Source organism: Accipiter gentilis, chromosome 9 (assembly GCF_929443795.1).
Source record: "Accipiter gentilis chromosome 9, bAccGen1.1, whole genome shotgun sequence".
Classification (NCBI taxonomy): Eukaryota; Metazoa; Chordata; class Aves; order Accipitriformes; family Accipitridae; genus Astur; species Astur gentilis.
This window is the reverse complement of record NC_064888.1, coordinates 6,770,257-6,791,910: the sequence shown is the minus strand read 5'-3', so window position 1 is coordinate 6,791,910 and position 21,654 is coordinate 6,770,257. Positions and strand designations below refer to the sequence as shown.

Below are 21,654 nucleotides of genomic sequence, written 5' to 3'. Positions count from 1 at the left end.
CTGTAGTCAAGCAGTGTTCCCACTGGTCAGGCTGAAACAGTTTAACATTTGGGGTTAGCAAAACATCACTATGGACCACCACACTCAGTTTCGAGAGAAACATTTACGTTTTCTTTACTGATTTTTTTATTTCCTCTTTTTTTTTTTTATACTTGCAACTAAATGGGCACTTTTCTAGTTCAGGCATGGGAACGTCAGCTGCAACTACGTAACACCTGACTTTATTCAAACTGTATCCACCACTGTCCTTTCCTCATTAAAGTTTGTCACCCTCTCAAGACATAATTTTACATAGAGATTTTGTGCCCAGAGCCAGCTACAAACTTTATATCACCATTATTATAACTACTTTATTACACTGCTTTAATGGTAACATTAACAGTGGCATTAATGCCACCTTTAGATTGAAGGTTATAGGAAAAAAATGGGTTTCCTAGGTGTATTTTGAATGCTTTAATTTTCAACAAATTTGTGCAGTTGTGCAGATGTATCATATGTGTGCATGTACACACAACCTGCGATGCACACATACTTCATCTTTTTATGGTATAGTGAAATTGTGCATTTAAGTGCTTTTCTTCTCAAATCCCAATACTCTTCCAGAACAAAAAGCAGGAATTATTTACACAGCAGACTTCTACCTGTCTAGCCATTTCTACCTATCTAGCCATATGAGCTGCTTTAAACTTGAGCACTGCTGTACTGCTGGCGGTATTGATGCAGAGCCAAATGCAGACTAGCCAGGTTTTCTTGTTTCAGAAGAGGGTGTTCCAGCTCACCATGAATTTCCTCATGCTCTAGAGGAAAGACTGCTAAGATTTAAGCAAGATTTTCTACAGAAACATTATCGTAGCACAGAGCAGAGGCAAACATAATTGTACTGGTAAGGGTGATAATGGGCTGCCCCTACGCTGCATCACGCAGCCCGTGGTGGAGGCAGGGAAATGCTCTTTGGCGTGGCACAAACCATTCTCTCCAGCTTCTTCGCACTTAGCAGGGGGTCAGGGCACTGGGGAAAAAAAAACCTGAGCTGCTGGGCGGGGATATAGCAAGGCTTCTTTGACTGCTCCCTCCTCGGTGCGATCCCAGCGTGGATGGCACGGCCGGGAAGGCCGCTGGCCCCTCAAGGGCAACCACTGCCTGGGGAACGTGACAACAACGAAAAGTAGAAAGAGGGCACATCTGTACCGCAAACCGCAGCGGACCAAGGAGACTCCCAAGTTAGCCTTACGAGACCAGGGACAACGACAAAAAAACCCAGTTAGAGCAGCCCAGGGTGAGCTCTGAGCTGCCATGCCTACGTGCCTAGAGAGACATAGTGTGAACGGCCGAGCCTGGCGAGGAAGTTTGCACCCAAGGACACGCTCTTGGGTGCGGAACGCCACACAACTGCTGATGAGAAGGTGACAGCAAACCCTGCTGCCCTGTTTCGGGAGGAGGGGGCACAAGACTTTGTGGTGATGGAAAGGGTAGCAGCGCTCGGAGTGCCTCCCGCAGCCTCTGAGGGTTAAACTCTTCCACCCCACAAAGGAAGCTCCTCTGCTATTTTATCTCCCATTACCTGCAAGCGGACTTGCACATATCTGCAAAATCTTAATTGATGAATCATTATGTGATTAACTGAAGAACTAATATAATCGGAACCCTCTGCATTGTGACAACAAGCTGAAAACAGGAATCTTTTTTCCTCACCCTTAAAGAACAGCTAGCGTATAGTTTAATGGGATAGACTAGCTATTGAAATGATAATTATCTCTACAAGGATCGGTGTTATGCCATAGATGAGAATTTTTCTGAAGTTCACTGATAACGCATCACTGCAAAAGTATTTTGTCTAAATGTCAACATTTAAAACCTTTAAATGTTTCTAAATGACATTTAAGGATCAAATAAGTTAATACATATGCTTCCTCTTTGACAATAGCTCCACTTCACACCGTAACAAACACGGTTTTATGAAATAGCAAACAGAAATGGGTATTGTGAAAGTGGCTTTTTTATCATGGCACAGTTCCAAGACAGCAATTAAATCACACAAGTAGTTGATTGTATATTCAAGATACAGACAGGAGCTCAGAACGAGACAGGGTTGGTTCTTTCTCAGGCACTGTTTCCTCTACTGATGCTCTCTAGCTTTTGAGGAGAGAAAGGCTCGATCACTTCCGAAATCCCTTAATGGCATCACAGAGAGACAGTTTCAAATCCCAGCTTGTGGGATATCTCACAAAAGCAAAGAACAGCAGTTTTCTACTGTCCTCATGGAACTATTTTTGTAATGTGTGTAAATCTCACACATTATGCTAAAGTCATCTTTGTTATGAAGCAGGTAGGGTTTTTTTCTTCTTCTAACAAACTTTAAAACGAAAACTGGAGAATGAACAAAGAATACAATAGCATTAAACAGCAAGATCTTTTCAGCTAAGACTAGGGTGTTTGGCACTTTTTGTACTTCATTCGTTCAACAGATTTTTGGCATTAGTTCTGCCACACAAGAAGGTGGTTTACACTAGTGAACCTGTACTACTGCACACATCAAACCCACCCTGGCAATCTCTCTCAAACATTTTACGTATTTGACTTATGTGGCTGATGTGCCATTTGAATCAAAGTAGATGATCTTCATTTCTGAAAGAAAACTGCTTCTAATTACAGCTCCACATTTACTTCTTCCAAGCAAAATGAGGACCCTTTTTCTTCTTAGCTTCTGACAAAGCTGTTGAATAAGAATTCAAGAACTGAATATTTTCCCATTAGTGTTCCCGGTAAGTTACTAACCATGATGATAAATATCAGGCAATTAATGGAACATTTCCATATTTGGAAACAAGAAGAAAATTATGTATATGATAAAATCAGTCATTTTTTTACCAGTTTATTCCCCCCTTACTCTTGATAATGAAAGGAATCAGATTTGAGATTAATTCTCTTAAAACTTCACTTTACAGCTTGATAAATACCCAGAAAATGTGCCTGTTTTCACCATCAGCCAAATATCCAGCCCAGACTGGGTCTCTGGTGAACTGCCCGAGTTCCTGCTCCTCCTGTGCTAGTGAGGGAGCCCCATAGCCACTGTGTATTATAGGTCACTCGATAACCCAGTCCTAGCAATAAACAAAATGTGTTTCTCTCACCCAAAACACAACTTCAAAGATGATCTGCAATGACATTTTTCTTTTCCTATTTCATTTTTGAGTATATATTGTCCAAAACTTCTTAGTTTTCAGTCAAGCTTGATCTTTTTTTCTCTTAAAACCTCCACTTGCGTATTTTAAGAAAGCTTAGTATTAATGAAAGCCTAAAGCATGTAAATCATGCTCAACCTATTCTCTTTTCACATTATAAAAAAATTCCATGCGTCCTCCAAAATTCACTATTCTCCTCCCCTTTTCTGGTATGTGGCAAACATACAAGGCAAGATCTCCACCATAGTAAACTCACATTTAAAGCAAGTTTCCTGTACTCAGAGCGAGCCGTGACATACCACTTTATTCCTACCCATAGATATCAACTCTATTTCTGAAATGCATCTTGGTTAAAATAACCATCAGAAAAGTATCTCTCGGTTTATATTCACTTAATCTGCAGCCTTGCGATGACTTTCTCAACCAGAAACAGTGTTTTCAATAACTGAAACATCCGGTTTCTTTAATCATTCATTACATTTTAGAAGTTAAAAGCATGGTTTTGTTTGTTCTTGAAGTGAAGAGCAGCCAAGTTAACTTCTCTATCTGAAATACATGTATATTTAAAATTGTAAGTTAATCTTAGATACAGAACAGTGACTGTCCTGCCTGATCAATATATCAAGCCAGTGAAGTGCTAGCCTGCCTGCCTGCCAAGAGAGATTACAGAAAACAATTCTCATGTTCTTGTATTCACATATTAAAGTTACTGAAAATTCTACTGACAATTCCTTGTAATTAACCATGCTGTCTTGGTATACTCCCAAACACATAAAAATTAATTACCTGTAACATCACATCTTTGTAATTTTAACCTTTTCATGCTTCAGTACTTTTCGGTGACATTTCCTTTAAAAAAAAGGCTCTACTTATCAAGAGATTGCATATGGGAGACAGACAATCAATCACAAAAAAAAGGAAAAGATAGGGAAAATCATAACAGAAGACTTAAAGCACCTTTTATTACTCCTCATCATGCACTAGCAGATAATCAATAGCTTATCAAAGTTGTCCATTTTGACTTTGCTAAAAGAGTCATTTCCATAGAGTTAATTCAAAATCACCAATATCAAGTCATAAAAAGCCTACGCTAATAAATCTACTGTGAACGCTACTACTTGTTTAACATTGTTCATTACCTTGAACTTAATATCAATCTGGTGACCTCTGTATGGCTGCAATTAGAGTGAAAAGAGTGAAAAAAATACAAATTAAAAGTTTATCCCTAAACTTTAAAGGGGAAACTGTACCCAAGAGATGATTTTATCATTGCTTTTGAATTGCTTTCCAACTTCCAAAGCAATTCAAGATTGCCTATCAGTTTATCACGCATCTATGCTTAAATTTAATTAGAAAAATTGCTATCTGCTGCTCAACTATACTGCAAATAACTTGGCCATAACAATTTGCCTTTTTCAATAAAAAAAAAAATACACTGACAACTGCATACGTGTCATGGAAATCAATCTTCATTTTCCCTTTCCTAATCTTAGTTTCAGGTTTTACCGAAATTGCTAATGAAAAATTAATACCTGAAAAATGGGTCAATTTGGACATCTGTCAGCCAGTGGCAAAGGGACTATTCAAAGCTTCAGACATGAGAGACATTCTTTTCTAATTTACTGAATAAGCAAAAACCCAAGAACATATAGACACAGCCCTGCTTTTTAAAGCATTTCTCTCATTAGTTCTTGTAGCGTGGCTGAAGTGGCACCATTGCCCTGTCTACCAAATAATTTTTGGCTAGTAAAATACACAGTAAATACATTCATCTTACAGCCCAACAGTTGACAGCACATGCTATCTTTCAGCAAAGATTTTAGTCTAATTAACACCAATTGCCAAGCTTTTCTAAATAAATATTCTAATATATAATATACAGATAAGAAAGTACATAAACCTTTTAGTAGCAAATAACGATTTGCCAGTCTGTTTTGTCTAACATACAGTAGTATTTGTGAAGAAAAGGCAAAATAATTATAGCATTAAATATGAGAGTGAGTTCATACAGAAAGCTGGGCAACACATGCATACAGTAAAACCAAAAAGTTTACAGCCTAGACTATAATGTACGAAAGCCCCGATTATATATGCTCTGGAGCTCCTACACTACATTCATGAGAGGATGGCTGCACAAATTTTAAACAAAATATAAGATTTTGCCCTTAATCATTTGTTGTATGGACTGTACAGAAATTCTGAAATAACAGCTGTTAGAAGTTGATCTTCTCAACTAAACATTTATTTAAAACCAAAGCACACTTATGCTTATTTCTCTTTCCTATCAAGCCCTGAAACCATGAGATGCAAAGAATGCATAGGTTCATTATTGGTAAATGTAAGACGGATGCTCAGGCAACATGAATGTAGTTAAAGTCAAAGATGAACGCAGCACAGGTAATAAGGAATTTGCTGCATTCCCCTGTAGTGATTACTGAGAAACTTGCATCTGAATTCAAAGCTAAGATCAGTTTCTAACACGGGAAGGGATAAAGAAACAGATGGGGGGGGGGGGGGGGAAATAAATATACTTCTACTCAAGAGAGACGGAGCGTATCTACTGGGCTAGGTAGCAAGATGTGTCTCTATAAACAGCCGACCTACTTTCCCAGAGCATCCCAGCATACCTCCAATTTCAGTGTAAGTCTCAATGCCAGGTACCACTGCAGAGCTGGATGTTACCTATTCAAAATGCAAAGTCACTTTTTTCCTTACCAAAAACATTTGTATAAAGAGAAACATGCAGTTCTCCTAATGACGAAAGTTCTATTTTCCCTGGAAGCCACAAACCCAAGCCACGCTTTAAACATTCAATTATGCCAGCAGACATAATTGTGCTCAATCATGGTCTAATTCCAGGATGAAGTGTAAATACCATCCCCTACAAGAGCATTTAGCATCAGTCCCCAAAATTGGACAGCATCTATTTTGCTGAGAAAGGAGTAATTAGAAACAAATCAAATCTCAAATAATTTCCTGATGCTTGATGCAACTAAATCGCAAGCACAGCTCATAAGACTATACAGAGTAAGCCAAAGGCTGGCAAATCTCTTTTGCCATGTTTCACTAAAAGATGCCAAATCTTAGTAAAAATAAGGCAAAGGAAAAAAAGGCGTATTGAGATACAACTTCTTCAGAAACTAACAATTTCCTAAATTAGCTGTGAACATTTGCGGTTTTAGAAGTACCATATCTAACCAAGAAAAAAAAGACTTGGCAAGAAAAACTGGCAATCTAACCGGCAATCTAACCCGATTTTTTAGTTTTATACAGTTTGACTGTCAGTGGGGATAAATTCACCCCCATGCACATTTGACTTTAAGCAGTCATACAAGAAAAAGCAAGAAAGACACCACTTTCATCAGGGGTAAGCATTCCTCCTTTTCTATGAGATTTTACCCTTCACACAGGTAGAAGAGACAACTTCCTTATACATTGAAAGGGTTTATTGAAGTTGATTTAACGACACATACTCACTTGAACTCAGACTAAATTTTTAATTTGCCAAATTATGAAGACTGTGTGTTTCAGTGCCACAAAAATCTTACTTAGTGTCTGTATGGAAGCTGAGGCTGAACTAGCAAGTTTCTCTCAAACCTCAGGAAAGATTACTTGGTTAGTTTGCATGGTAGATACCTGGGTAAAATGTCTTCTGTAAGTAGGTATTTCCCACAGGGGAAAAAAAAATCCACTAAAAAAACCCGGAACATTTTGATGAATTTTATTCTTTGACTAATACCTGCCGTTTTAACTAAGACAGGGAAATGGTGTTTCTAGAAATTTCAGCCATTACTCATTTTGCAGCAAGTTTGATATTGACAGATCTCTATGAGAAAATTTCCAGGAGGTTTTCTGTTTGGAAGGAATTGGGATTTGTACAGTCAGATAGCAAGGAACTGCAATGAGATTACATTAGAAAGAATTGTTAAGTGGTTGTCATCCTCAGGCCCAGAGGCACTGAAAAACCATCACATCCTCTGCGATGTTCATCAGTTACCAATAATAAGCATAGAACTGATTTGTATAGAGCTGTTTAAGCCTTGTTATTTACCAAGTGTCCTGTGTTCCCAACACCAGCCCGACCCACTGATCAAATTACTTCAGTCCTCCACCAAACTCCTCCTTTCTTCTCCACCACAATAAAACCAGCCTTTCCTGTACTGCTGTATCCTCAGTTCCCTCCTACAGCAATTCCATTTCTTACACCCAGAGAATAACCCATTTCCTCCACATCCCACAGTCTCCCTACTGCAATAGGTGATGGTGCCCAGAACGTTACATAAAAGCAAAGTCCCCAATTAAAAAAAAAAAAAAAAAAAAAAAAGGCAAATAACTCCTAAACAGCAATACCCCAGGTAAAGTGGTATGAAAGTTATTTTACTGCAGCCGCTACAGTACATTACCCTGTGATGCTGGGCTAGAATGCTGCAGGGGAATGGGAAATGGTTTCGAGAAAAAACTATTGTGATTGCCCTTAGAGTTTCAGCGAGAAATTAAAAGATAAAATGTGAGTTCTAAAAAGCACCTGTCATTTTTGACATAACTATCAGTCTGATGCAAACCACATTTTTCACTGCTAACTGGGAACTCTTCGAGCGATTCTGGGTTCCAAATAAGATGTATTTTCTGTCAAGATACATTGAGGATTGTGTATAGCCGCAAAATAAATATTATGATGGTTTATTAGGCTTTGCATATATGCAAGTCAATGAACTTTTTTGTCCCTTGTGTGAAATATTCAAAACCTTTTGCTTTGTAAAAAAAAAAAAAAAAAAAAAAAATTTTTAAGTGATCAGAAAAAACTCTGCTCAGTCTTAAATATAGAATATATAATGACCTAAACTTTCCAATAAAAAAAAAATATTGTGCAAAACTGTTCATTTCACCTTACCGTGAAAAGTCTGCAGTTTCCACAGTTTCAAAACTGTGTTACAGGACACGCACAGTGCTTTTCAGGGACGACTCGCTCCCTGCCTGATCAAGCAAGGCTTTTACCCAGCAGGATTACAATACCACCTCTTACAAGTTCAGTTTTCTTACCCCTGAATCCAAACTAATCTAATGAGGTCCTTCTTGCTCATAAAAGCTTGAGGGCTTCTAAGGGCACTTCCTGCTCTTCAATGTCTTTTTTTACCCTCCTCAACCACACTGTTTGGAGAATTTTTTTTTTTTTTTGCCTTTCATCTAGCAGTCCTCTGCTCAGACCCATCTCCTTGAGTCTCTGCTCAACAGGGCAGCTGAGCCCACAGACTTTGTAAGGTCCCTGCTGACACAACTTCTAAGGATACTGAGGGTAATTAGTACAAAAATAAATACTTTCCATGTAGAAAGATTCATCAGTGGTGCATTAATAAGCAAGTCGCATAATGCAGCTAGGTATTTAAAGTGTTGAATTTTGAATTAGTACAAAGAAAGCCTCATAGGTGTCATGGAGTATATTAGTGTTCATGTGGACTGATAACTACCCTATGGAACCTGATACCAAATCAGTTTATTGCAAAACTAGTCCAGCAACTGATTAAATAAGCCTAATCTATATTTTACAGCTAATTGGCTTTTCTTCTTTGCATGATGATGGAAAAAATTGGGTATAGAAATGGACAAAACCTTCACAAAGTGAGCATAACAGGAACAGGCTGAAGGGGAAAGAGGAAGGAAAAATTGTCTTTCCAATGTTATAAGACATTCATGAGGTTATATTTTTTTTCACTCCATTTGATGACTCGTACATCCCAATAATAAATGCTAATTTATTGAAGTCTTCCTGAAACAATGGGGGGAAAAAATTACTTGGCAGATTTGATCAGACATAGAAACACTAAGGCAAATATAAAACTATGCAAACGACAACAACAAAAAAAACCCCCGACCAACAAAAAACTCAGGTTTTCCTGGAAACTGAAATTTAGCTAACAACAGTACATTCATTACCAGAGAGAAAGTAGGATGGCGGCAATTAGGAAACACACGGAAGTATGTGAACCAATTAGCAGACACAGGAGGTTCATACATGCATCTTTTCATCTAGCAAAGACACTACTTTTCCTTTTATTATAAGGCAATATATCTGGCTTATGGAACTTGAATTTGGAAGGTTTATGCTAGTTCATTGTAAGACGTCACTGAAGCTGTACTTTGCGTTCCCCTGAAGGAAATAAAGTCAAAGGATTTGCACATGTATTATGAGACAGAACTTCAAACAATGACTTTGAATGCGGTCTTATAGTGGGCTTTGGGTGTCTTTTTTGCAACATAATTTTTGCAATGTTTATTAGAAGACTCAAAACTCAATAGATTTATTTCTTTTCCCTCCTGGTGTGGGAACTTGTAAAGCAGCTTACTCCATCACTGTCATGGGCACTGAATCAAACTCAACGGGTAGCACTTCACAAGCAAATTACTGCCCAAGGAAGCAATACATAATCTAAGGTGTGGATTACAGGCTGTTAACTTCGCTTTGTCTGGGCTTCAGCAGTGGCAAGGCAGTTTAGCTCTCGCAACTCACCTACCGGCAGACTCGGAAGAACTAATATGCTATAAAAACATCCAAAGTTTGTTTACTCTGAACTATTGAGTTTCTGCCTCCTCTACAAAGTTGCAAGAGCACCTCACAAGCACTGGATATCAGAGACACTGATGTTTGTATGACCTTAGCCGTGATCCTAGAACTAAGGTGGCCATCATAGCAATTAATTACAGTAGCTCATTGGTGGCATTGCAAAAAAGTGACACTGGCAAAACCAGGCAAATGCCGATGAAGAACGTCGTATCTTGTGGTAAAGCTCAGCCGGTTACAGGCAGCACCCGGCTGACCGAGAAGGTACTATCACAACGTTTCATTCTATATGCCTACCCAGAAGGGACCATCAGGAAATCTTTGCCTCTGCTTGGAAGATTGGCAGCTTTAGGGGAATTTACACTGGCTGTGCAAATGGCAAAAATGCAAAACAGGTTTTTACAAGTGTATAAACTGTAATTATACAGCACTCTGCCCAACCTAGAGCAGATTTAGTAATATTATTAATATTGCCATGAGTCAGACCAACTCTCAGAAGGCATAGCATAAACCTTGATATTGTTCTTTGGGAAAATAAATTGCTTCTCTGGTAACAAAGAGATCCATTAATTTTGCTGGCCTCTTCCATCTCTGCCTGCCAAAGACCATAAACACAGCACACGCTGTATGGATTCTTTACTGCCAATATATCCAGCTGCTTTAGAGCATCTAAGGGAAAGAAGCTTGGAAAGGAAACACGATTTTTACCTCAGTAAATTCATGGATAGATGCCAACTAAAGATAAGTAATTGTGCGATATTATTCTTTCCATTTACATTAAATGCTTTACTTTAGGGGTCAGCTGAGTAGACATCTTGCCCTGGAAAGCAGGACTTCTTTTTCAAGCTACTGCTTCTGAATAATTCATACTTCAACTTTGTTCTAGATTCATTAATGTTCCTTCTCATGTTCATTGAAAAATTCAAAAGCAAATTAAAAAAAAAAAATAATATGTTGGACTAAAAATAGTCCTTCAGCCTATGGAGTTGTTGCCATTAAAAAAACCCCAGCAAACAGCATTCTGTTCTATTTGCTACACACACTGGAGGTTCAACACCTACAGCGTAGTAAATTTTGATATTTTAGAAAAAACAACTGGTGCAAGTAATGCAGATAAATTGTTCTGAGGAGTGTATTGGTTACTATCAGCTTCTATATAACCTAACATTGTAGTTAGTCTTGAGACAAGGGGAGTCAAAAGAATCTCAGTAGACGTAACAACAATCTCGCTGATTGTGGAGTCTGTTTTCCGCACGTCAGTCTTACAGCATTACAGACTCAGATGGGTCTCGTCTACATGGTGCAACGCAACAGTTTCACATCACGCAGAAATCTCCAATCTACCTCTGAACAAGGTCCTCTGCCCAGGCTGCTTTGCCAGATCAGAGCATCGCACGAGTCTACCGCCAGCCCTCAGCTAGTCCAGACAGCTCAGGCTTCTCTGCGCTTTATCACACTGCTGTTTGCGGGACAGATGTAATACATATGTTTACCAGCTGAATCTTTTTAAGTACCATCCGTATCTTCTACAGGAATTATTATTTAGAAGTCAAGTAAATATTTGAGGTACCAAGGTAAAACTCTTGAGTTCAAACATCCTTCTTCCACTTAGGTTTATCAAAACTGCTACGGTACTACAAGTAGATAAACAGCAAATAGCTGGTAGTTTATCAACAGAACTGGTTTCTCATTTCATAGATCGGATTTCTGAAGGTGCAGTTTGATGAAAAAAAGCCAAAAAGCAAACAAAAAAAGCTGACACCTGAACAGATTATAGCTTATGACGTTAAATAAATGCATTTTGCTACTCAGCACCCAAATCACTAGTCAGATTTTTCCTAGCCTAGACACCCTCCTTGGCAGACACTGCTTTGTCTTCCAGCACAGTGTATGCACCTGACCAAGGGCAGGAATGGAGACAGAGCTGGATTCCTTTCATCTGTGAAAGCTGTATCAGGAAAATGGTATGATTTGCATTATACCTTAAGATAACCAGATAAAAAAAACAAGGTAATGCTCAAACACCAGTTATTAATAATTTCTGCCTCACCTGCCTCTGTATGGGGAACTCCATCATATCTGTGCAGATAAAATGGGGTCATACCCTCTCATCCCGCATAGTTAGGATGCTCTAGTAACCCTGACGAAGCTGCATACTCAGCTACAGAGTAACTTATGGTTGCCTTAAAACGACACCAAACCAAATTAATGCAAAACTTAAAGTAAAAGCATTTATTCACCACATCCAAAGCAGACAACACAGTTACAAAGGGTTATCAAACATCAAGGTGTAGAAGTAGGGAAAGAAAGAAAGAAAGAAGGAAAAAAAAAAAAAAAGAAGGAAAAAGAGAGAGATGTGTAAATCAATATAACAAGGTTAAATATGGAATGTCTCTCCCTTTCCTTTCACAATCGATTTGCTGCTGTTACAAGCTGAATATCAAGGCTCCAGTCTTGCTATGCCTTACAAATCAGGCTGCAGTTGTCAGAAAGAGATTCTCCAGCAGAGAGAAATCATCTCCTTTGGAGGTGCACGTGCCCTTTAAGACCCAGTCTTCTCCCAGAAGTTTGCCAAGGGGTCCAGACAGGATTATACCACCTCCCTGAAACTTGTTCTAGCCCCCCCTTATTCAGAAGGCACACTAATCACACATCTTGATTACAGTAAGCCCTGCCTTACTTTCTTGAGGTTGCAATGATTATTAAAACACTACCTGTACTGTTAACCTGTGCAGAAGCAATTGATCAACTGCTGTATATTAGACACAACTTCAGCTGGTCCTAAAATGGATCAAACTACTGTGAGAAACTTTGAAACTTGCTAAGAGTATTATTGGAATCAACCAAGCAGGGTTGCGGCAGTGGTTGGTAACCAGCTCAAGCATATTTGCAGCAGGACTGGGAGGCCAGATAAAGCAGGAAACTGTAACGTGGGTTGGCAAAAGACGTACAAGGCACAGGACGGCAAGACAAACAAGGCAGAGAATAGCAAGAACCTCCACACTTACAGCCTCAACCTCCCCATCTCCTTGGTTGGAGGAAGCAGGACAGAGAGCATGTCCTGCAATGAACCAGGGAAGTCATGATCCTAATGCCAATACTCAACATTATCTTAATGTCATCTTAATGTCAGTGTCAATGGGGTGGGGTAATACCCAGTGATTCAACTGGTTCTTCCTTTTTATATTCTTAAATACACAAGTCAAAGGTCATATATCAATATCAATTAAGAAATTCATTTTTCTGTTTCACCGACCACAGAGATGCACATGCCCATTATACCCAGCAGTATTTCTCCTGTAAGGAAGGGGAGTTGGCACCATCTTTCATCAAGAAATGATAAAGCTCTCAGCTCCCCCTTTTTGTGATTCACTGTGCACACTCCAGTGTGAAATGAGCCTTACGCTGACCTTTATCCCTATCCTAACTGATGTATTAACCGATATACTTAGTACAAGCATTTATATGAGAAAAAACACGTTACTCTTTAGTGCCTCTTGATTGAAACCAGATAATAGCAACGCACAACCTTTTCAGGGACTAGTGACTAATGCTTCCTCTTCCAAAAATCTTTCTCCTAAGGACTGTAACAATCCTGAATGGAGTACCACGTCAAGTCCCTTCTCAAAAGTGCTTCTTCAGGATATTTCAAGAGCAAAACATGCACAGATCAGGAAAAGCAATTCCCTAACTTATCAAATTTCAGTGAGACTCAGCCAATGTAGTCAACGAGCAGTTTGTCACTGTATTAAAGCTAGAATTTCACCATCTATTCCTACATATATCTTACCCTTGGTTTTCTTTTGTTTAGCACATAAAACATAGCATAAAGCATACATGACCTGTCTAGTTACAGTTCTCAATTGCATCCACAGATAAATATGACAGTTGCTTGCAAAACGAACGTATGAAAGTTGCAAAAAATCAAGAGGACTTACAGGATCAGTCAGTTCTGGCAAGCTCGCTTGGTAGGTGAGAGGTCTACAGTCGCGAGTATTATTCACCAAGACACAAGGAAGAAACATTGGTCCCAAATCATCCCCATCAAGCACATCTACTGTCAGGGTGGTTGTACTTGTCCTTCTCTCATTAAGATTTTGGGCTCGGTCCTGTGGAGCAAATGAGTTACATTTGGTGAGACTTTCCGAATGCAGAATCTACAAAATTTTTAAAGTTAAAGCTAAGGGCAAAACATATAAGCACTATAATTATCCAGGTTCCAGGAAATAGCTAATTACAGAAACTTCAGCCTCAGAGCTACAGCCTTTAATTTCATAAAGGCTCAAAAATACACTTAAGATGTAAAAGTTTACCTCTTGAATTAAAAAATACTGAGAGACATCTGTCACTCAAAAATAATACAGTTTTGAGAAATTAATTCTCAGAAAGTGTGTTAAATGAAGACACACGTCTTGTTAAATCTATAAAAATGCAGCATATTTAAGATTAAAAGTCCCTCATGCCTTACTTATAATCTGAAATACGCTTTTATGCTGCTTTGTGTAGCTCCACCAAATCCTTTCCATGAGTAAAGTAAAAGGACTTTCACTTACAGAAATGGAAAGCATAAGCAGTAACTACTTCTTTTGTAATTGGCAGTGGAAAGGCCCTGGACTGTAATGCTCAATCCACCTCTGCACGCCACAATTTAAGAAAGATTTAGCACTTCCTCCTCCCTCCCCCCCCAAAAAAAGCCAGCCAGAGAACAGCAGTTGATCTAAGATCTCCAAACTGTACTCCATGTGGAAAACTGGTATGTCTCGAATAAGTTATACTGCTCAAGTTTTAAAAGGTTGAAGGACACTTCTGTCCGCAATAAAGCAGCTACCATGCTGCATCCCAAAAAAGTCTCCATGCTGCATGACAGGTTCTTGTCAATGTATCATGGTTTGGCTTTTTTTAAAAAAAAAAAAAAAAAAAAAATCTTTGGGTGCACAAGATGCCATTGAGTGCTTTATTGTCTCCTTTTTTCTTTCAAGATGGTACAGAATAAAAGCTACACTTTCCTGAATTGTCAGAACCACCTGGATTACTTTTATACACCGAATGATGTACACGCTAGCAACAGTTCACCTTTTCTTTCTTCTTTTGTTATCGCAGTGAAGAAACAGCATGACTATCCAATATTTTTTAAAAAATGGTCAGAAATATTTCCACTTTCATGGAAGAACTGTTATGATAGCTTTTCTTTACAACAATAAAATCTTGCAGAGGGAACATGGGCCATCGGTTAAGTCTTGCCCTCCTATCCTAGGATAACGTTGACAGAAAAGAAAAAAGCTTTTTCTCTTAGTATTTATGCTGTTTAATATCATCATCTGTGTAAGAAGACCTGGTCATTGCTCTAAATCAGATTGGATACATTTTTTTTTTCTATTTTTCAGTCTACTCAGTTTTTCAATCCACCTAACATGTACAGTTACTGAATATGGGAATTTCTGAATTAAGCTTTCTTCACGGTCAATGATGAAAAACAATACCAGCTACAAGAAGCAGCCTTCATTATCAGTGAAACTTTCTTACATTCCTCCAGTATGTGCCTTTGAGTAATACTGGATCAAAGCAGACATAAAGTAATTAATTTCATGTGTAATCTTCAGGATGCAAGAACAATAAACGATCACTGCAAATGTAACCAATGGAATAGAAGTACGATTGCATAGTACGTACAATAGTGAGAATTAAACACAGCCTGCAATATTTTGTAAAAGAAAAAAAAAAAAAGATGTGTAAAGCAAACTTCTAAAAAGCTGAGCTATAGAGCTTAATTAGAGCCTTTCTTTGAGATCTAGCTACCTTCTCATCTGTGAGCATTCAAAATATTAGTGAACTCAGTTCCCATTTGGGTATGAGAAAGCACATGGCCTCACAAGACATTTCAATCACGCAAGCTGCTTGACTGGCTATAAACACGACGCAGAAGCTATCAGCACAGCTCTAGTCCCAAACCCAGTACCACAAAGGTGACAATTTACTGTGTAAGGACGTATATTGAAAGGAATGAACAAATTAATGAGATTGCTTTGTAGTACTGCCACCGTGCATCCCAAGCTGTGCCTTCACCAGTTGCTGCTGCAACATGACAGGCTTCCCTCCTCAGGTGAGGTGTTGGCACCGCTGCACACCATGCCTTTCTCTTGAAAAACATGACCTGCTCAACTATCCCAGTTATTTTTCTACGAGCGCAATGTCTCATGAAACTCACAGCTCTGGCATCAAAGGGAAAGAGCTGTGAATAAGCAGTGGTGATCTGCAGAATAAATTATTGATAAAACCACAAGGCAAATCAGTTCTCAACCTTCCCATATTCCTGTTCAAGAGATCAGCAAGTTACGTTACCCAGATAAAACAACTGGTTCTAACAGCCAGGAAGCACGTTTAGATATATCTAAGTGCAAAAAGCACTGAGACACACCCCCAGAGCCTATCTTCTGCTGGGGGAACACTGCAATGCCACAAAATATGTAGTAAAGTGGATTGTAAAATGCATCTACGATTCTGTATCAGAAAGATGATGGTAATATAAATGCGTGAATTCAGAAGCAAGCTATCTGAAGTTGCTTCAGAGCATTCTCATTTTCCCACAAATGAAGTGGTATCACAATAGAGGTAAACAACAGAGGAAAAGTTTTCATTTCAGCTATTATCAGAAGGACAAAAAGGGAAAAAAGCTTTCACAGTGCCTCAAGGGCACCAAAAAACTTCTCTGATGACAGATATAGTTTAATCATCACTTTTCTTCTCAGTATGCCTTATCCACTGCCAGCCACTCTGTAAAAACCTCTATATATGCTTGCAATATGACTTGAAAGAAAAATCACCTCTTCATAGGAAAACGCATTTTGAACCTGAAGGATACAACTAAATTGTATCCATTAAACTCATCTGAGATCAAATTAGCATCGCTAGATTTGTTAGAAAGTGAACACTTAGTGACACTAGAATGCACTTTTCTGCATGGGCTGTACTTCAAATTTGCAACTTGTTCCTTGTGCCAAAAAGCTTATCTTGTTACACACACTGGGCAAGCTTTTTTAACCAGTAATAATATGTCTAAGCTTTCAATGACCTAGATAAATCAAGATCTTCAGGAGAACAGTGTTATCAGACCTGGTACTTCAGCAAGAATTTTCCCTTCCTTGGAAAAATCTAAATCTGCAAACTAAAGCCCCACCTAAATCAGTGGCATAAATGACCATTAAGAGATCTGTACTTACATTGGCTTGAACAATGACAAAATAACGAGTCTTTTCTTCATAATTTAGTCTTTCCCGTAGAACTACTGCTCCAGACAAAGTGAGAGGAATATCAAAGGTCCTGTTGGAAGTCTGCAAAAATTAAAACAGTACAATAAAATTGAACATGCTTCAAAGTGAAAACATGTTTCATATAGGTGTCAGCGAGATGATTGATTGGATGGCACATCATAATTACACATGCTTTCCAGGTTAGAGATTTTAAGGTTTTCTGTCTTTTCTCCCCACCCAATTTTCTCCATAAGAACCCCACAAAAAATAATCTATATGTAACAGAATCCGCTCTGATTCTTTGCATATACGTTATTACTTCCAACTGCAAACTGAAGCCTAACTATCCTGCTTCTTGCAGATTTGCCGTGCTGAATTTGCCCTGGTGTGTTCGGAAAAGCTTTCCCTACTTATCAGCTAAGAGGTCAGGTCTTCAGTTTCTACAGTTCGGCTTGCCTTCATCTGTTTTTTCTCACTATTGCAGAAAGTATCAAGTATTAGAGATTAAGAAATCCACATCACTGTATTTATCTTCTCTTTTATTTTAGCTTTCACGAGGGCAATGAAGTAGTAAACACGTGGAGAACAACAACGCTACACACTTCGGTGCCAGTTCACAGTGGCAGTTATGCACGTGTTCATACACTAGTAAATTCAGATTTCAGGGTAGAGTCAGGATAGGTAAATCAGGTGAAATTCAATTTGTCCTGCATATTTGCTTAAACAGATTCAGATTACAAAGCTATGGCACTGAATGGCAGGAGGGTACTGCTGGGGTGCACACACCTTCTAAGGATTCACTTTGACTAACGACCCATTTGGGAGGATTACAAGCACAGACACTGATGTGAGATCCAGTCCTATTATCAAATTAATCACATCAAAAAAATCTTTCCCCGCTTCAATCTACCAACACAGAATATAGTTAACATTTAAGTACATTGAATGGGTAAGAGCAATACAATATTCCAAAATCCCTCCACAGAAAACACTGCAGAAGTAGAGAGTACTATTCTTTCCTTAGATAACATAAGGCCTTTTACCTCTAAAAGTTGAAACATCTGCTAAAATTGCAGTTTGTTTTTCAGCAAATAAATGATAATGATTGTTAAATCCACCATGTTGCAGATATTTCTGGTGTGCAGGAAAACAGGATTGGAAAGTACATCACAGACTCTGCTAAATAACTGTTTGCTTATGTCTGAGTTTGGCACTCATCTTTCTGGATAAAAAATAGTTCCCACTGGAAAAAAAAAATCAATTACGATATTTATACTGCGTCATAACAGGAAACTAGAACAGATTAGTGTTGGAATAAGGAAGAACCAAGCACAGTTCACTGCTTTTGCCCTCCCCTCCCCCCATCTTTTAATGATATTTGCACAAACAAGCAAGCAGGTTGTGAACCATGCAAATAATGGGTAATAACTTTGACAGCTGTAGAAGATGATGCCATGTGGGCGTGCATGCACACGCAAACATACATATATGTGCCACTCCTAATGCATAAAGAAAATTCTCCTGACTGCTTTAGCCCATTTGTGTCTGGTTTAAAAGGCCAGAACCAGCTGGAAAAGATTCTGCAGCTGAGGATCAGCTGCACTGAAGCTCCAAGGCAATTAAAAGATGCACACACCACCATCACATCTCAGTTGCATTTCCATCCTATGCTGAAATGAGCCACTGCATGCTAGAAGCCGGGAATATCAAGACACTGCTTTGTCAACTGCTTACTCCAAGAGAACAAAACTGGTTCTCCTCTCACTTCAAAACAGAGACAACAAAATGCTTTTGTACAGTAGTCTTCATAACTTAGAGCATTTGTCGGCCCATCGTTTGAATACGGGCCCGCAAATTTAAAATGGGCAAAGTCACCAGGATAACAATTCAATTTAGTCCCCAGAGAGCTGGTATGTGAAACATCAGTTTAGCAAAAGCATTATGCATATTCCCTAACTCCAGATAAACTCAAGATGTTTAATTTTGAATCTTTACCAAACACACCACAATGAATCTCAGTAAAATTAGCTAGTAAGGAGGGAGTCCAGAACTTGTTTTGAGGATGCATTTGTCATAATGACCTCCAGGTACAGAGCTCTCAGAGACCTAACAATTCACTCTGCTTTAGGAGACAGAATCTTTTTGGCATATTAATTGACTTAATCCTTAGCTTTTAACAGCTAAGAAAAGTTTTATGGCATCCCTTTACATGATAGCTAGAGCCCAGCCTTGTGTCAAGTATGTTTTGCGTTCATTTTTCTACTTGGCTTCTATGTATCTTTCCAATTAAACAACAAAATAACTAAGTTAAAGTGAATTTCAAGAATAACACCTCCTGTTTTTACAGTTGTTTGGTGGGGTTTTTTTTCAAATGCCTAAATTAGTCTCCAATTAAACTTATGATCTATATAAATTTCTGTATTGGGTTTGCGTGGCAAGGTTTTGGTAGCTTCTGTGAGAAGCTGCTGGAAGCTTCCCCTATGTCCGATAGAGCCAATGCCAGCTGGCTCCAAGACAGACCTGCTGCTGGCCAAGGCCGAGCCCATCAGCAACAGCGGTAGCACCACTGGGAGAACATATTTAAGGAGGAGGAAAAAGTTGCTGCGCAGAAGAAAATGCAGCCGGAGAGAGGAGTGAAAATACGTGAGTGAAAAAGCTCTGCAGACCCCAAGGTCAGCGCAGAAGGAGGGGCAGGAGATGCTCCATGCGCTGGAGCAGATTCCCCTGCAGCCCGTGGGGAAGACCCTGGTGAGGCAGGCTGTCCCCCTGCAGCCCAGGGAGGTCCACGGGGGAGCAGATCTCCACCTGCAGCCCGGGGAGGACCCCACGCCAGAGCAGGCGGGTGCCTGAAGGAGGCTGTGACCCCGTGGGAAGCCCACGCTGGAGCAGGCTCCTGGCAGGACCTGCGGATCTGTGGAGAGAGGAGCCCACGGAGCAGGTTTTCTGGTAGAACTTGTGACCCCACGGGGGACCCACGCTGGAGCAGTCTGTGCCTGAAGGACTGCAGCCCATGGAAGGGACCCGCGCTGGAGCAGTTCGTGAAGAACTGCAGCCCATGGGAAGGACTCATGTTGGAGAAGTTCGTGGAGGACTGTCTCCCGTGGGAGGGACCCCACGCTGGAGCAGGGGAAGACCGAGGTGTCCTCCCCCTGAGGAGGAAGGAGCGGCAGAAACACCACGTGATGAACTGACCGCAACCCCCGTTCCCCATCCCTCTGTGCCGCTGGGGGCGGACCGGGGAGAAGTAGAGAATTCAGGAGTGAAGTTGTACCCAGGAATAAGGGGAAGGTGTTTTAAGATTCAATTTATTTCTCATTACCCTACTCTGTTTTGATTGGTAATAAATTAAATTAATTTTCCCCAAGTCAAGTCTGTTTTGCCTGTGACAGTAACTGGTGAGTGATCTCTCCCTTATCTCAACCCACAAGCCTTTCGTTGTATTTTCTCTCCCCTGTCCAGCTGAGGGGGGAGTGGTAGAGTGGCTTGGTGGGCACCTGACATCCAGCCAGGGTCAACCCACCACAATTTGTAAGGCAGAAGACCGTGTCATTGGTGTCAAACAACACTGCAGGCATCTTCATCACACAATAAAGGGAGATCCCAAAAGTGGAAAAGTAGGGATTTCTCACTAAGCTGTACACATCATTTTTGAGCCTGGTATGACTGTTTCCCAGGTTAAGGAGGAAAATCCACTTGTGGCAGATATTATGCAGTAACTTCCTGGCAAGTTGACAGCTGAGATGAAGCAGCTTACAATGATGAGAAGTCATGTCTGTCAAGCACACACACAAAACACATCAGTAGGTAAAGCCATGTTATGCACATAAAGGCTATCTACAGATGAAAGAATCAGATTTATTTAATCTGGAATACAAAAATAGTAAAGCAAAGATGCAATAAAGCAACTAGCTACTCCAAAGTAGTTGTTCCAGCCAGGGAAATCCCTCACTGTTCTTCACAGTCACTGGGAGAACAAGAACAAGCAAGTTTCACTGAGTAAGAGAGGAAAAGAAAAGTTTTGGGAAATGTTTTTTAACTCCTCCTGTGGCAAAACACACATCAAACCACTTAGGCATGCTATAATGTCCTTCCATTAGTAGTTAGACAAACCTCTCTGCTGAACTTGAGGCTAATGTGGTTGTGTGAAATGCTTTTAGAATGATTTCTCAGGATGCCTTTGAGCAATATGATGCTATGACTTAATACTAAATTAAATACAAAGCAACTCCTATATTTTGCCATGGTGCAATATGTTTTAATGGAAAAAAATATTTAAGGGATTTGGATTTTTTAATTTGTTTTCAGTATACCAACATATTCAATGTATGCTAAAATGTTTATTTTTAAAAAAAATACTTTCAATTTTCTAAAGTTATCTAGAAGAAGTATTTTCTGGAAGAGGTATTTTCTCAGTGCCAACATTTTTCACAGTCTTTATTGAAACAGAAGGAATTATTTGAGCTTTTTTTGTTAAGCAATAAGTTAAGGGTAAGAAAAAAGAATGGAAAGAAAAATTCAAAGCTTGGACGTGTTGGGGTGGGTTGGGTTTTTTCTGTTTTGGTTTTTTTTTTTTCCCCACAAATTTGAAACTGTTTGTCCCTTCCTTTCACTCCTTCCTGCCTTCTCTTTACTTTTCAAATATTTGTGGTAGTGGAATAACATTTATTTC

The 21,654-nt window shown here is 39.4% G+C and overlaps 1 protein-coding gene across 11 annotated transcripts in view; it reads right to left on the bottom strand.

Moving 5' to 3' along the window:
* PCDH15 (protocadherin related 15) overlaps nt 1-21,654 on the bottom strand; it is an 858,619-nt gene that overhangs the window by 245,664 nt on the left and 591,301 nt on the right. For all 11 annotated transcript variants that reach the window (XM_049810552.1, XM_049810540.1, XM_049810547.1 and 8 more), the window contains 2 exons: nt 16,956-17,066; nt 13,677-13,847 (listed from right to left, as the gene is read on the bottom strand). In XM_049810552.1, coding sequence (XP_049666509.1) covers nt 13,677-13,847; nt 16,956-17,066 — 282 coding nt within the window. The remainder of the gene's footprint in view (nt 1-13,676; nt 13,848-16,955; nt 17,067-21,654) is intronic.